The sequence below is a fragment of the Acomys russatus genome, chromosome 1 (assembly GCF_903995435.1).
Source record: "Acomys russatus chromosome 1, mAcoRus1.1, whole genome shotgun sequence".
Classification (NCBI taxonomy): Eukaryota; Metazoa; Chordata; class Mammalia; order Rodentia; family Muridae; genus Acomys; species Acomys russatus.
The window spans coordinates 36,401,168-36,418,506 of record NC_067137.1 but is presented as its reverse complement, the minus strand read 5'-3'; the positions used below and the strand labels follow the sequence as shown (position 1 = coordinate 36,418,506).

At 48.4% G+C, this 17,339-nt stretch overlaps 1 protein-coding gene across 2 annotated transcripts in view; it reads left to right on the top strand.

The window, feature by feature from the left end:
• The window catches only part of Greb1 (growth regulating estrogen receptor binding 1), a 68,949-nt gene extending 52,974 nt beyond the window's left edge, over positions 1–15,975 (top strand). For both annotated transcript variants that reach the window (XM_051143652.1, XM_051143642.1), the window contains exons 24-32: positions 752–894; positions 4,925–5,086; positions 6,927–7,131; positions 8,006–8,180; positions 9,160–9,378; positions 11,344–11,479; positions 13,628–13,828; positions 14,507–14,645; positions 15,790–15,975. In XM_051143652.1, coding sequence (XP_050999609.1) covers positions 752–894; positions 4,925–5,086; positions 6,927–7,131; positions 8,006–8,180; positions 9,160–9,378; positions 11,344–11,479; positions 13,628–13,828; positions 14,507–14,645; positions 15,790–15,953 — 1,544 coding nt within the window. In that variant the 3' untranslated portion in view covers positions 15,954–15,975. The remainder of the gene's footprint in view (positions 1–751; positions 895–4,924; positions 5,087–6,926; positions 7,132–8,005; positions 8,181–9,159; positions 9,379–11,343; positions 11,480–13,627; positions 13,829–14,506; positions 14,646–15,789) is intronic.
• The last annotated feature ends 1,364 nt before the right edge of the window (positions 15,976–17,339 follow it).

Sequence of the window (17,339 nt, the reverse complement as noted above, 5' to 3'; positions counted from 1 at the left end):
TGCATATGTTCTTCTGTTCTCTGCCTTTTGCTTTCTCCTCAGGAACACTAACTTCTTTGGTATTTGTGGGCAGCCTTAGCCAACACTGCTGGGAGTGGCTGGTGGGCTCATTAGTGTAGCCTAAGAAAGTACGGTAAACATCATGTCAGGGGAAACAGCTTACCTATAAACTGGGGTGTGGTAGAGCATACCTGTACCCCGCTGGGCACTCAGGAGCCAGGTCCAGGAGGATTATGAGTTTGAGATTAGCCTAGGCTACACAGTGAGACGCTGTCTCCAAAAGGTAAACCGAACCTGCTGACCTGACTCCCTGTCACTGGCAGGAGGATATGAGCGTGCGTGCATGTGTGTGTGTGTGTTTGTATGTGTGTGTCCCTTACCATAGATAAACTCCAATGAAGGCCTAGTCTTATCATCTTATTCCTTCTAAGTGGCTTAAAGAAGCTGGGGACCATGCATACTGTTAATTAATTTTCTAGTCATGTAAGGGTTCCTTCAAAATGTTTATAAAGTGTTTTTTGGTCCACAAGTGTGATGCCATGTAGTCTGAGTTCTCTCCTTGTTAGTTTCCCCCTGAGGCACTGTCCTCCTCTGGCCAGGGCCTAGGGTGTGAGAGACGATCTTAGGGAGGGCACAGCCTGTTTGTGGGCTGGCTACTTATTTTGAGCATTGCACTTACTTGTGTTCAGCAGGCAGGGGTGGGGTGTTTGCTCTGGGCTTTTGCTCCTTAACTCTGGGAAAATCTTTGCAGACAGAGGGATGTCCAGGAAGCCAGAGGACCTCTATGTGAGGCGTCAGACAGCACGGATGAGACTGTCCAAGTATGCAGCATACAACACATACCACCACTGTGAGCAGTGTCACCAGTACATGGGCTTCCACCCCCACTACCAGGTAGGCCTCGGGCACTGGCTGGCTCTCTGGCTGCTCCCAGCAGCTCCTGCTGCTGCAGCATCACAGGTCATGTGTTTATTTTTCTGTGCCTCCCTGATAATACTCCAGGGTGGGGGCGGAGAGTTCTGGAATCTTCTGCTTCCTGGGTTGCATGCATCCCAGCCTTACGTCATAGGCTGTGAATACATTGTTGACTCCACAGGATGGCAGATCCTCTCTGTCTTCATCCAGGTATTAGTAGCCAAGACTAGGGGTGTTCTTCCTGTCTTTAGGCTCTAGAGAATCCAAAAGTTACTTCAATGCTAGGGACACTCACTGAGAAGTTACTACAGAGAGGACCTGGGAATGCAGAGACAAAGAAACCTTGTTTTCATCTTTTGGGTTCATGGTCTAGGAGGGAGATGGGCACCTCAGCAAGATTTCAGAACAGCAGGAAGCAGGGGGGAGAGTTCCGTGGTCGTGGCATAGAGATCACATAGGTGGGGGAGGAGTTTGCTTTATTGAGCGCCTATTGGATGCCAGCAGCATGCTCGTGTCCTTCTCCTGCACCCGGCCTTTGTGTCATGCATAAATGAATGGATATGCTCCCGGGCCAGGGCTCTGGCCGGCCATCAGGGCACTGTGTTAAAACCATACCCGTAATTCATTCAGGGTGGCTAGAAAACTATCCTAGCTGGCTCTTAATGGATTCTCACCTAAGCCTTGTCATCCCCGCTTTACAAATGAAGGCATAGCTTGAGCATCCTTCATCAGAAAATCAAGCCATCACTAACACGATGCTCAAAATAGTTCAGATGTCAGGGCTTTTTGGGATTTTAGACTATGGAGCCCCCACTGGATGCATCCAGACGTGTTACAAAACCTGAGGAAAAAAAAAATTCTAATATGAAGGATCCTCAGGATCAAGCATTTCAGATGTGGGGTGTTAGACTTTTACAGTTCAGGTGGGGTAGAGAAAGGATTTGGAAGGCTCGGTGGGACTCTGCTGAGGGGGGCAAAGCAGGTGAAAGGGAGGCTGCATGTACAAGAAGGGGCATGCAGAGTCTCTGGCGAACGAGAACTGATCTCAGGGGAATGTAGCCGGAGCACAGACTGGAAGGTGTAGGTGGCCCGAGGAGGCAGCCAGGAGGGTGGGCAGAGACAGGTTGCAGAAGGCCCTGGGCACCAGGGAGCAGGCAGGCCTCTTCAGAGAATGGTAGGAAAGGCTGCAGCTTGCATGAGCTCTTCCTAGCTTACTGGTCTTTGGCTGGTAGTACACACATAACCTTTAGTAGTTTAGGTTGAAGAGTTTCAGTTTAATTCAGAGCAAGCAGGGACGCAGGAAGGACATAGAGGGTTGGAGCAGGTGGGAGCGAAGGTCGCCTGCTCATGATGGGGAGCTGAAGGCCCAAGACCAAGGATTCCTGCTTGTTGTTTATCTTGTTTATGCAGAGAAACAGCATCCGGTGGTTGCTGCTCATAACAGAGAAGCAAAGACCATCTTTCCCAGCTTGGACATGAGGTTTTTGTTTTAAGAATTAAAAACAGTAACAAGACACGTGGAACTGTTTTCTTTTGTTACATGAGTCCCCACATTTCACTGAATTTTATTTTTTTCGCCATTGAGATACAGTTTATTTGGGAGGGAAGCGTTTCTATTCTCCTTACATTGAATTGTAGTGTCTTGATATAGGTAACACATTCTCAGATTCGTGCCTTGGTCTGCTTGCGTCTGTTACATACTAAACTGTTGAAGGCGTTCCAAATTGTAGCCGTTTACTCCAAAACAAATGCTCTAACCTTATTATCCAGCATGTTTCCAAGTTAATATATTGGGAATTTTCTAACCTAAATATGTTTAATACTACAGTTTTTCAGATAATAGTTCACCTTTGCATGTAGAAAAGTTACATATGTAAAAGTATAAAAGCAACTTCTCCTGGGTGCATATCCATTGACAACCAGAATATCACATACCTGTGGTGATTTTTGAACTTTAATAAGCCGAGAAGGACTCACGTGTTGTGACCACCAGTTAGGACAGTAACCTTCAACAGTGAGCTGTTCCTTAAAATCAAGGGCGCATCTCCTTCTTCTCTGTTTGTGGAAGCCCAGAGCACAGGAGGCAGGAAGCAGAGACACCCTGTTTAGATGGTGGGGATACTGGCACTTGTTCCCGAGGTGTGTGGATCTGGGGGTAGTCAAATAGCAGCATGCTTGGGATGATGAGGGGCCTGGGTCCAGTCTGGTGAGGGATGCGGGGGCACCAGCCGGCTACTGGCATCTGATTCTGGCCCCTATGTCTCTGCTCCTTCTCGCCTTTCTTTTGCCTCCTGAAAGTCTCTCTTCTCTCTCTTTCTCTCTCTCTCTCTCTCTCTCTCTCTCTCTCTCTCTCTCTCTCTCTCTCTCTCCTCCTCCTCTCCTCTCCTCTCTCTCCTCCTCCTCTCCTCTCTCTCTCTCTCTCTCTCTCTCTCTCTCTCTCTCTCTCTCTCTCTCTCTCTCTCTCTGCCTCCCTCCCTCCCTCCCTCCTTCCCTTCCTTCCTCCCTTCTTCCTCCCCTCTCCTTCCTTCCCTCCATCCCTCCCACCCTCTCTCTCTTAATGAATCTTCTTCCCATTGCTACCTTTACTACATTACCACTCAGGTCTAGTCCCCTTGCTCCCCAGAAGGCTCTGTGGCTCTAGTAGAGCCCTAGTGGGAATAGAAGGTGGTGTGTGCTGGTATGCTGGACTGCTGCCTTCCTCTGCAGCTCCTGGCATGGAGGACTGTCCTGAGGGAAAGGCAAAGGTCAAGAGGATTCAAGAGGCTGTCCAAGCCAAGAACAAGGCTTGATGAGGGTGTGGGGGTGTCACTCCCAGAAAGGAGTACACAGAAATAGTCATGGGGGAAAGTGAGGTTAGACTTGGTGACAGGAGTGAGCCCAGGAGCTCTGGATGCTTCTATGTCCACACAGTGGGATAGTAACCTTTCTTGCTAGTTAGGGCAGCCCTTCCTAGGGTTGTTTGTGACAGTGTAAAAGGGGCAGAAGAGGCTTAACTGTTATTCAGTTTATCCTGGCACAAGGCTAAATGTATTAAGACATACAAGGTTGTGTGGATATTATCATTCTGTTATATGCCAGCTCTCATGACAACCACAACAGAACATGCCCTATTAGAAGGAAAACTGAAAGCTGAGCTTAATGGCAGAGGCGGAAGGATCACAAGTTCAGGCCTGCTGGGGCAATTTAAACACTGACTCAAAAAAGTTGAAGGTAGCTTAATGGCCAAGTGCTTGCCTAAGACACATGAGGCCTGGGTTTAACATGCCATAAAAGACGTCTAAAAGAAGAAAGATTAGAAGCAAATTCTAGGACTGGTGTGCTGGATTGTTTTGTTAGTTGCTTGCCTCGCTTGAGTGAAGACCTGAGTTTAATTTCCAGACAGAACCCACAGAAAGAGAAAACTGGGCATGGGGTTAGACACTTGTAATCCCAGTGCTGGGAAGACAGACAGGCAGGTCCTGAGGCTCACCAGCCAGGCAGCTTGCTTAAGTTTGCAAGTTCCAGGCTATTGAAAGAGCTGTCTCAAAACAAAACAAAACAAAACGAAACACTACCAACAACAACAAAAGGGTGGACTGTGATTGAAGAAAGACAGCCAAGATTGTCCTATGGTCTGCACATGTACACACACACACACACACACACACACACACACACACACACACACACACACACGAGATCAGCACGAATGCTTTATTTGCTGACTCTTGATGGGTTTCTCGACCAAATCCCAAGGCCAGAAGGGCTTGATGATGGAAGTGACAGGGCTGGGCGAGCATGATGGAATTGGGGATGGAGCCAGGCTCTGGCCCTGTGTGGGTGACCTTGGGTATGCTCACCCGGTAGCCAGATCTGAGCATCTATGCTCTATGCTGCGAGTCTCTGGCACCACAGGGCAGAGGTGGGTGTGACCCGGGTGTAGTCAAGGCCAGGCTGAGCCTGGGTTCTTTTGGGAAGTGAGGAGTCGGACTTCTGATGATAAGCTCTGTCCTTTCCCCTCACACCTCAGCTCTATGAGTCCACCCTGCACGCCTTTGCCTTCTCTTACTCCATGCTAGGAGAGGAGATCCAACTTCATTTCATCATCCCCAAGTCCAAGGAGCACCACTTTGTCTTCAGCCAACCTGGAGGCCAACTGGAGAGCATGCGCTTGCCGCTCGTCACAGACAAGGTACCAGCTTGGCGTTCCAGTGGGCCAAGCGATCACTGAATTGGGGACGTAGATGACACATAGCTGCCTGAAGAGCGAAGGGCATTTGGAGCAGGGCACAGAGAGAATGTGGTGACTGATCCTGGGGGATGCTGATGAAGGTGTGGACTTGGAAGTCACTCACTCTTGAGCCTCGTTATAGTACTTGCTAATTCCCTTAGCGGTCAGTGAATAGGGCTGAGCTTCAGTGTCCTCACTTATAAAGGTGGGCAGTAATGATTCATCTTTAAAAGCTTGCTGACGGGGCTGAAGATGTCGCTCAGTTGTCAGACTCCTTGCCTAACATGGACAAAGCCCTGGGTTCTCCAGCAACACAGAAACTGGGTGTGGTGACGCACTCTGTGATCCTCACACTGGGGAAGTAGAGGCAGGAAGATCAGAAGTTCAAGGCTGTGTAGCCACTCGGGTCCAACCTGGGCTATATGAGGTCCCATGTCAAAAATAGCCACAACATTTTGCTGTTAAGAATTACTTAGATTTATCAACACAAGGTGACTACAGTACCTGGGACACGCCACATGTTGGTAAGATGTTCACCCCCCCTCTCTCCCTCCTTTAATGCCCTGTCATGAAACATTTAGCTGGGCAGAGGTAGAAGGAATAGGAGAAAGATGCCAAGACTCCCTTAGGGCCTGTCCCCCAACGTCCACAAAGACTAACCCAGTCAGTTGTGTTTTCTGTCCTGTGCATCTCACTATTTCTCCCATTAACAGGTCAAGGCAGGTTTCTAAACCCTTGTCCTCACCATCCCGGACCCCCCCCCCGGGGGGGGATGCTTCTGAGAGGGCTCCTGGCTTCCCAGACTCAGCCCGACAGCCTCAGGGTTGACTGGATGTTATTTCCTAGGCCCTGTCAACAGACATGAGTGGAGGACTCTGCTCCTCCAGAGTACTAGTGGTTAGTCACACCAGACTTGGCCTTGTGGACCTAGCAGTCTCATAATGCAGATCTCTGTATAACACCAAAGGGTCTTGGCTATTAAGATGTCAACAGACCCTGGGTCTGGTGTTGCCATAGTCCTTTTGTAAGTGTGCCAGAAGAGGTTGGTCTGGACCTAGCTCATGTTCCCAGCCTCCCAGAGGTACCCACAAGCACTGCCTGAATGTGTAGCAGGTGCTTTGAGGAATTCAAAGGCAACATAAGCCCCAGCTCTGTCAGAGGTGCTCATTAAGCAAAGAGCCAGAGGAGAGTTGTTGGCATGAGACAGCACCACTTGCAAGTACTGATACCAAGGCTGTGTGGGGTGTCAGTGTCCATAGTGAGTGGAGGGTTTGGGCATAGAGGAATAACACCTGCTTAAGACCAGATTCCAGTGTGAGCTGGTGATGGGTTTGGTTAGCTGATGGATGCCCATAAAGTTTTGTAGCCCTTTCCTGAACCAGACTGTATTTGGCCTGTCATTCCAAGGCCCACAGGTAAGTCAGGTTTGGATGAATGGTTAATTCTGAATTTGATCAAGCACACTCTTGTGTCTGGGTTAGCTGTCACTGGGTTAGTGGCCAGTTGGAGAGCATCTGTCTAGAGTGGCCTCACTGGGATGTATTTTTCTACCCTGAACATCTCTGAGCCCCAACAGGCTTGCCCATGTTAAGCACGCACACATTCTGAGAGGTACAGTCAGCTAGGCCAGGCTCTGAACTGGGACAGTATAATTTTCCCCACAGTCTATCAGCTCTGTCCAATCACAATGTTCACCTTGAGATTAGAAATGATTGCATCTTTCTGTGGAAGATGTGAGAAGTGGTGAGGACTTATGCCAACATTTAGGTACACTCTCCCTCATTTCCCCATTACTTTGCAGAGTCACGAACACATCAAAAGCCCAACCTTCACTCCAACGACGGGCCGTCACGAGCACGGGCTCTTTAATCTGTACCACGCGATGGATGGAGCCAATCATTTACACGTGCTTGTGGTCAAGGAGTACGAGATGGCCATTTATAAGAAATACTGGCCCAACCACATCATGCTTGTACTCCCGAGCATCTTCAACAGCGCTGGAGTTGGTAGGTGACTTTGGCACCCACTGCCAGGTATCGTTTCTGAGAACGAAGACTGGGGGAAATGTTCTACAGAGGAAGAACTAGATGGTTGACATCAAATTCTTTGCCTATGGAATGACCAAGCACATATGTGTTTTGCCTGGGCATATATATGTGAGTGCTAGTGTACATGCATGTTGTGTGGAGACCAGAGGACAACCTTGGTGTCACTCCCCAGAAGCAGTCCACCTTGGTTTGTGAAGTTAGGTCTCTCATTGCTTGGAGCTCACTGACTTGGCAAGACGCGCTGGATGGTGAGCCCCTCAGGTCTGCTGGTCTTCATCTCCTCGGTGCTGGGATCATACACACAGACCACCATACTCAGCTTTTTAAAAGCCATAGGTCCTGGGATTCAAACTCAGGTCTTTGTGCTTGCAAGACACGTACTTTACCAACTGAGGTATTTCTTAGCCCCTATGTTAGAATTATGCGTATCTTTCTTTTTGTCTTTTTCTTTTTGTTTGTTTGTTTTTTGACACAGGGTTTCTCCACTGTAGCATTGGCTGTCTGTCCTGGAACTCTCTCTCTGTAGACTAGGCTGGCCTCAAACTCACAGAGATCCACCTGCCTCTGCCTCCTGAGTGCCGGGATTAAAGACGTGTGCCCTGCCCCCCTTTTAAATGTTTGATTATTCATTTAATTCATTTTCTCAGCTGTTAGGAAAAAAAGCAGAAATGTGTGTATAAACTATAGAAGGGTATTTTCTTGTTGGTAGTCAGTGGTCACTGGAAGAGGGGTATGTGGTTTGGGTTCTGGTTTGTCTGGTATGGGCTCTGTCTTGTGCATGTGGGTGCAGGATGGACTTCTGAGTCACAGGATTGGATCTTGGCCATCACAGGGGCCGCCCACTTCCTCATCAAAGAGCTGTGCTACCACAACCTGGAGCTGGAGAGGAACCGCCAGGAGGAGCTGGGGGTCAAGCCTCAGGACATCTGGCCCTTCATCGTCATTTCTGATGACTCCTGTGTGATGTGGAATGCAGCAGACGTGGACTGTGCTGGAGAACACAGCAGGTGAGGTAGCCTGGGCATGCTCCTCCCTTCACTCAGGGACCCATGGAGGACAGCGATGGGCAGCCCCTTCTCAGCTTTGAGGACCACAGTATGCCTCTCATAACAGAGAGCCAGGTCCTGGATATAGCAGAAGTGGACTCATTGTCAAAGTCTTGATTCTTTTGGTTTTTAAAAACTATTAATGAGCTATATAATACACACAGAATGCAAGGGCTTGGCTCAGCAGGAAAGAGTAGTAAAGAATACTTGGCACAGAAATCTTAAGGATGAAGTTTAAGACCCATATAACAAGAGAGCCATTCAGCAAATGCATGCAACGTCCATTCAAGGGCTTATATGGATGTACTCAAGTGCCCAAATGTAAGCACTCAAACACACACACATACACACACACACACACACACACACACACTAAATCTTTTAAAAAAGACAACATATACTTAGTGTAATATGCACACACACATACACACAAGCAAAGTGTAACACATATGCAGTGTTTTTCACAAATCAAACATACCCAGTTAGCTAATCCCCACATCAATAAATGGACATTGCTAATCTCCCAAGATGCACCTCGTGCACTCTAGCCCTGGTCCAATCCCCTCCCCCAACCCTTCATTCTTGGCACTGATTTTGTCTATGACTTTCAGCAAGTGGCTGATTCTTTTGGAGCTCTAGGTTTCTCTTCTTTGAAGGGTATCAATTTCCAGGTTGGAGTTCATTACCGCTATGAGCTAAACCATCGTCTGTATATGTGCTCAGTACATGGGATATGGCTATATTCTGCACATCGAAGCAATAGTAAATGTGAATTACTTGCTAGGATGCCTGATACCCCCTGGTTGGATGGTTCTGGGGCTCAGTCCACATCATCAGCCCTATCCGGCACACACTGTGCAGTTAGGAAGCCATACTCTGGCTGGCTTGCTGCTGCCTGCTTGTTGTCCAGGGACATTGGCGGCTTCTCTCCTCCCAACAGGGAGTTTTCCTGGTCGGAGAGGAACGTCTCTCTGAAGCACATCATGCAGCACATTGAGGCGTCCCCCAACATCACACACTACGCCTTGATCGGCATGCGGAAGTGGGCCAGCAAGACGCGGGGCTGTGAGGTGCGGGAGCCCTTTTCCCGCTGTCACGTGCACGACTTCATCATCCTCAACGTAGACTTGACCCAGAACGTACAGTACAACCAGAACCGGTGAGCGTGGGGGCCCATGGGGGGGGGGGACGTGGGAACTGGCCCCACAGGATGCAGCCTCAGGTCAGCCTGGCGGACTCCCCTCCCCTCTGCCTGCACTGCGCTGTTGCTGTGGCAAATATGTGACAGAAGCAACTTGAGGGAGGAAAGGCTTATTTGACTGGGAGTTTGACGTTATGTACGCCAGGGTGCGGAAGGCGGCTGGTGACATTGCCCTCACAGTCAGGAAGCACAGAGAAATGAGTCTTGGTGTTCATCTTAATTCCTCCTCCTTATTTATCATGGTAACCATGAACCACCTTGTGCTGAGTGTTTCTTTTGCTTGGGCTTCCTTACCAAATAAGTGATTATTTTAGTACTCTCACCTTCTTGTCTTAGTCAGTGTTGTGTTGCTGTGAAGAGACACCATTACCATGGGAATGCTTATAAAGAAAAACATTTAATTGGGGCTGACTCACACTTTCAGAGGTTTAGTCCATCACCAAGGTGGGAATCGTGGCAGACATGGTGCTGGAGAGGCAGCTGAGAGTTCTACATGCAGATGGGCAGGCAGCAAGAAGAGAGAGAGAGAGACACTGGGCCTGGCTTGAGCATTTGAAACCCAAATTCCCCCCCCTCCCCCCTCCCCTGCCCCTCCCCCCAACCCCCCCATGACACAATTCCTCCCACAAAGCCACACCTCCTAATCCTTCTCAAAAAGCACCACTCCGTAATAACTGAGCATTCAAATCTATGAGCCTATGGGGGACATTCCTATTCAATCCACCACACCATCAAAGAAAACTTTGAAGTAATCTGAATGCATTGCTTTCCAGCCACAAAAAGTCTGTTGACTGAGTGCCCTGTATGCCAGGCAGTGGGCTACTTGGGAGTGTGAGGATGGAAGCTAGATTGGCCCCCTTACTGGAGCCCACATTCAGCCACTTAGCTGCAGAATAGGCAGATGATTTCTCTCTGAACCTGTTTGCCTCAGATATATATGCCCAGTATTTTACACTCTGTATTTCTGTTTTAACAATTGAGTAGAGGCCTGGGGATCCAGCCTGCCTAGCACATTTGAAGGCCTGGATTTGATGCCCAGTAGCACATACACCATATACAGTCCCAGCTCTTGAGAGGTGGAGGCAGGAGGATCAGCAGCTTGAGGTCATCCTTGTAAACTCACAGTGCGGGAGCAGGGAGCATAGGAAGGAGCTCATTTTCTCTGCCGGCTGAAGAATCGAAAGGTCACAAAGAAGTCGCTGGAAATCCTGGAGAATCCCAGCAATGCTATCATATGATACCGGAGGAATCAGGGGTCCCCTCTTGGGGTTCTTAGTCTCATTAATAACAAGAATTTAAGAAGAGCAGATGCAAATGGAGGCTTGGGGACAAAGAAGAGATTGAGATGGAAACTGGAGGGCAGTTAGAGCTTCAAAGGAAGACCTGAAGGCAGGCAAGCTGTAAATCTCAGAGAATGGAGAAGAGCTGGTGCAGAGGCTGGCCACCATGGCCACACGGCAGGAGGCAAGGAGAAGCACAAAGGGTGTGTTAGGTAGTTTAAAAGCATATTACTGCACAAACACACGCACGTGCACACACTCACACACATATAAAGCATGCTTAGGCCCTGGCCAGCATCCAAAAGAAAAGAAAAGAAATAGTTACGTCTTTCTGAGGCAGGACTCTTAAAAGGTAGGCAAAGCCAGCTGAACCCACGGTAGCTCATAGGGGCTGAATTAGGGGCCCAGAATTCTGGGAGAGAAAACAACATTATCTTAAGGTGAACTTGCCTTCCTAGGTGTGGTCCCCTCACCAGATCATACACCCCTCCCCCATTAACTCTTACGGGAGGAGACAAGGGCTTAGAGGTAGACCTATTATTTCCTGTAGCATGTGATTTAATGCTTGTACCCCCTATGATGGCTGTCTGGGAGCATGGAGGCTGTGCCCCATCAGACCCGGTCCTCCTCTGGCTCTGAGCAGGTTTACGTGCGATGACGTAGACTTCAACCTTCGAGTGCACAGTGCTGGCCTCCTGCTCTGCCGGTTCAACCGCTTCAGCGTCATGAAGAAGCAGATCGCAGTGGGTGGGCACAGGTCCTTCCACATCACATCCAAGGTGAGTGCAGCTGCACTGACAGGCAGGTGCTCAGGCCAAAGCCAGGTTGCCCTGGTACCAAAGCTGAGAGTAGGAGTCTGGGCATGGGAGTCTGGGCGTCTAAGGGAGTCAGAGCATGGGGCACTTGGTACCAAGTTGTGGGAACTACTCTCCACTCTCTGACATTGTGTAGCATCCAGTGAGAAGCTGCTCAGCGCAAGACCAGCAAGCAAGCCTTTTTTTCTGTGCACCCCTGCCCTCCCTACCCAGGTAGGGTGTAGCACACTGGGCTTTTCTCCACACCACTGGATAGCACTTATCTAAAGAGCTGTTAGCGTTAGACACCAGGCTAGCTGGCTCAGTGGTCATATTTGTCTTCCCATCTGACACATGACTGCAGTGGTCCTAGCTAAGCCAACTAAGAAGCACTAAAGCAGATATCCCCCAGAAAGCCAGGTCAGCTAACCAAGTCCTGCCTGAAGGTCCCTCTGAGTCTCATGTCTTGTCTATCTTGAGTCTCAACCTGATGTGTGACATCGGGGTGTCCTTTCCCAGCACCTGGCCTGTCCTTCCCAGTCTCTACCAACTCCTTGCAGAGTGACCCTACCCTGACAGATCTGGATGCAGAGTAATGGTTCTGTACAACACTCCCCACCCCCCACTGGGGGTCAGAGCTTTTTCAGAGAGCACAAGCCCATCTCAGAGTAGCAGGACTTCCAAGTGTGAAGCCTGTTCTACCCAAACACTTGAGAACCAATGAGTTAGGCCATAGCCGCTGTGATTTTTTTTTAAACTAATTGTATTAAACTTGTTTAACTTAAAGACCACTGAGATATTTCTACCAAAGCCCGTGATGTGCCTGTCAAATCTACCATTTGTTTTATTTCCTCATTGTCAGTTTTAAGCTCTTAGGTTTTCAATTTTCATGTGTGTGTATGTGTGTGTGTGTGTCCCACAGTGTCTCCACGAGGAAACTGTTCTGGCAGTAGAGTGGGGGCTTGTGGGTAGATGGATGGATAGTAAGGTAGAAGGGTTGTGGGGGAGAATGCAGAATGGATTTGGGGGCCAGGGAAAAGCTGGTTTCCTCTGGAGCGGTGGTTATCAACCAAAGGTCAGCAGACAACCTGTGGGAGTTGGTTCTCTGCTTCCACCATGTGGGTCTTGGATATTTAACTCAGGTCATTAGGCTTGCAGTAAGTTCCCTCACCTGCTGAACCAGCTCCTGGGTTGTTGTTGTTGTTGTCATTACTATTATTTTAGATATTTATCCCACCTTGAACAGAGTCTTAACTGCATGTTGGTAAAATACAGGAAAGCTACTGACATATTTTAATTTTTTTCATGCCTGTGAAATTACTTGTTTTCATTTATTTCGTTAGATGTACACTAAACACTGGTTAGTCCCTTCTCTCTCAGGTATGTGGCCTTGCAACTAAGGAAGAAGTCAGCCATACTCAGTGCAGCCCCACTGTTAGAAGCACCATGGAGCTGAAGGAGATGTCTCAGGGTGACCTGATGTGACATCTGGATGGCGAGGAGTCAATGGGTGCCCTCCCTCCCCGAGAAAGAAACATAGGGAACGAGGAAGAATGGCAGAAAATAGATGGAAATTTCCATGACGTCTAGACTTTGCCCCAAGAGTGATAAGAAGCCAATAGTCCCACGAACGATGTGGCCAGGCTTAGTCCAAACATCAGCCCCATTTGTCACACACTCACTCTGTTAGCCAGCTTTCATGGCCTGTGGGAGAATGGCTAATGGAACAGCATAAGGGAGAAAGGCTTATTTTAGCGTCCAGTTTCAGGGAGTTCAGTCCACCAAGTGGGGACTGCAGTGTGGAGAGTTCAGCCTATGGTGGCAGGAGTGTGTGATGGACTGTGCATATGGATGTTGATTTGGGATACACTACTGCTTTTTCCTTTATCCTTCGAGATGCTGTCTGGCACTGAACCTAGAACTCACTGACTGGCTGGATTGGCTGGCCAGTGAGCTCCAGAGACGTTTTATGACTCTGTCCCTCTCCCAGCCCTAGGGTTACAGAAATATGTGAACCGTGCCTGGCTTTTCCATGGGTGTCAGGGATCTAAGCTCAAGACACCATGCTTGCTTGGCAAGCACCTTCCCCGAGATATCTCTGAGTGCCCTGAGGCCTGTCTCTCTTCCTGGCAGGTGTCTGACAGCTCTGTGGCTATTGTGCCATCCCAGTATATCTGTGCCCCAGACAGTAAGCACACATTCCTGGCAGCTCCCGCCCAGCTCCTGTTGGAGAAGTTCCTCCAATACCACAGCCACCGCTTCTTCCCGCTCTCTCTGAGGAATCATGGCCACCCCGTGCTGTCCGTAGACTGCTACCTTAACCTAGGACCTCAGGTAACTCGGTGTGGAATCCATAGAACAAGTGACCTAGTACCAGGATTTTGAATCACAATTAGTGTCCCTCAGGGATCCATGGAGACTAGCCTGGGACTCCACGGGTAGTGGGAACTTGCATAAGACAATGCTGTTAACATTACTCATGTAACTGTTCTATATACTTGGAATCCTCTCTGGATGACCTATACCCATCGCGGTGTAACTACTCTGTACATGCTTATTCTGCATTGCTTAATGAAACATGGACACAGAAGTCTGCACACGCTCAATACAGATTTAATTCTTCCAATGTTTTTGACCTGTGGTTGGCAGAATCTGTGGCTATGGATGGAATCTTTGGGCAGTGAGGCAGACCTGTGCTCAGGCCTTTATCTCAGATGTCACCCTGCTTGAGGCAGCTTGCTTCATTGGTTTGTTAAATGGAATTTAGGTATCAAACACAATTCTGATGGCAAGGCATTCCTGATTCTCAAAACAATGTCTGAATATGATAAATTAGAACAACCCTCCTGGAGCCCATTTTTAAAGGGGGTGATTTGGAGATGTGATGACTTTCTCTGTCCCAAGCCCCACCTTCAGCTTGATGAAGCACCTGGTACTTGCTGAATGTTAGCCCCACGTGGGACTGCACACTTTCTGGAAGGTGACACTTCTCCTGGGCTCCTTCTCTTTCAGATTTCTGTTTGTTATGTGAGCTCCAGGCCTCACTCCTTAAACACCAGCTGCTCTGACATGACATTCAGCGGGCTCCTGCTGTACCTCTGCGACTCTTTTGTGGGGGCTAACTTCTTGAAAAAGTTCCATTTTCTGAAAGGTAATACTCCTAGCCTGGATCTGGATTTGATTGGCCACTGTCATCTGGCATCTGTGATGACAGGCCCTTAGGCCTGATCCTTTTTTCCCAGTGGGTAAACTGAGGCTCAGAGAAGGAAAGTCATGGCCTCAACTCTCAGAGTATCAGAAAGCTGGGACTGAACCCCAAGTTCATTCTCTTATATCTGTTCAATAGAGAAAAGACATCACTCTTCTTTTGGGCGAATGGCAGGCATTTCATATTCCTCTGTTCCTTTCCCCTCTAAGTCCAATATGTTGGTGCCGAGGACCACTCAGAGGCTTCCGAGCAGTGCAGAGCATCCTGTGATGACCTTTATCTCTCTCCATCCTTTCTCCTTTTATTGTTAGTGGCTGACACTGAAAATGGCCTGTAAACAAGTGCTTGTCAACCTGTGCTTCCAGGCCTGCTCCATTTCCTTACTCGCATTCCACGAACCTTGCCCATTTCCCTTGTTCTCGTTCATTTAATTAGCAAGAGAGAGAGGCTCTGCCCTCAGGAACAGCCCTCTAACAATTTGTCTAGCTTGTGACCTGGGGGCCCTATGAGCCCAGGTTAGCTAAGAATGTGGTCCCCCAAATGGTAAAATTACTTAAAATGTTGAGGTGGGACATTTGGGGCTTAAAAAAAACTTGATTATTCAGAACTTGGAAAATGTCAGCAGTTGAAAAGGTTAGACACTCCTGCCAGACCTTAGGGATGATTGAACACTGTGAGGAGGGAGGACAAAAGACTGTGAACAGAGCCTGGCTGATGGACGGATTGCTGTATCCTGGGCATCTGGTAAAGGTGGGAGCTGCCTGAGGTCCACATCAGTGAGAAACAGGGTTGAACGGAGATAGGCAATGGCATGAGAGCTCAGGGCTGGAGCTGAAAATGCTTGATTTGGGATCAAGCCCCCATTTCTCCTCCCCTTCTTCCTGTCTGTTCCATTCATCTTTTCTGCTCCCACACTGTCTTCCCAGTAAGCCTGCCTACCGTCTATGTTGCTGAGATTATGAATCACTCAAAAAGGAACAGAGGCCACTGGGCATGTAGCACTTTCTCCTGACTGTTTGGCTGCTACAAGTGGGATCCCCACGCAGCTCTCTTGGGAGAACTCACCCCTCTCTTTCTGTGCCTCAAGGAGCCACCTTGTGTGTGATCTGCCAAGACCGGAACTCACTTCGCCAGACCGTGGTCCGCCTGGAGCTGGAGGATGAGTGGCAGTTCCGGTTGCGGGATGAGTTCCAGACGGCCAATGCTAAGGAAGACAGACCACTCTTTTTCCTCACTGGACGGCACATCTGAGAGAGAGAGAGAGAGAGAGAGAGAGAGAGGCAGGCAGAGCTCCTGAGAGTGTGGGGTCACCATGAACCACGTGCCACTGAGGCTAGTGAAGATCCCAGACTAAGGGTGTAAGAAATCAAACACAGCCAGAGATGGCCATTCAAAGCCCCTTGTGACACATGTCATAATGTCCTGTGGCAGATAATGATTTGAAGCCACGGGCATGAGTCCTTGATGGACAGGACTGAAAACCAAAGACTACTGTGCTTGGGGCCAGACCACGTGCCCTAGGCTGTCTTGAAGTCCGTTGTATGCAGACTGAAGGTTTGCTGACTCGGCTGTTGCTCATATGCTTCCATGGACACACTTGACTTCTGTAGAGAGTCGGGGTTATCCCGTACGGTGCCTGTGACTATGATTTCACAAAGTAGGTTTCCTATGACTCCCTACAGAACAATATCCCAAAGGAATATTTTAACTGTAAAGGCTGGAGACAAGAAAAAAAAAAGAGTAGATTATTTTAATAAGAACTATTTAATCACCTACAAGTTTTCTTTGCAGAAGCTAGCCAAAGGCATCAAACTTAATATGATAAAATGGATTGCTTTACTTTTGAAACAGTGTGACTCTATTGAAATAGTATGGGGTAATACCCTACCTCTAAGAAAGGGCAAAACGGAAAAGAAGTTTTCTTACAAACCAAAAGGGCTTAAGGAGGAAATTAGAATTGTAGCAGTGGACTGAAGATTTGCCTTCCAAAGGAAAGAGGACCAAATTACTTACATGATTAAAAAAAAAAAAAAAAAAAAGGTAATGAAAACCAAAGTGATATATAAGACAACGAAGCGGGCCGGAGCGGAGGCTGAGCTCTGGAAGCGTGCTCGCTGTCTAGTCATGAGGAGGAGCAAGAGTTTGGGTCTCACCACAAACATTATAAGCCCCGTATTCGGCAAATGCCTGTAATTCTAGCTCCAAGAGATCCAAAGCTCTCTTCTGTCCTCTCTGTGTGCTCAGGCCTGCACACACACACACACACACACACACACACACACACACACACACACACACACAAACACACACACAGAATATTAAAAAATAAAACTAACAAAACAGTTAAGAACCAGCTTTATAATTTATTGAAGTTCACTTTTCAGGAGACAGCCTGTATTTTCTTATTCATTTTAGTTTGTTTAGGGAGAGTCTGGCCCTGCCCAGAAAAAGTGGTACCAGAGAGAATCACGTAGGTATGTGTTCATTACCATGACGGTGTTTGAATTAACACCCTGCGTGCCGCCTGTCGGCCTGTCATGCGTGATTTGCATGAATCCTTGAATGACTGTTCGCACTTGAAAGATGAACAGATTAGAATGCAAAGAGCACAAACCACGGGAAGATGCAGAAGCACAA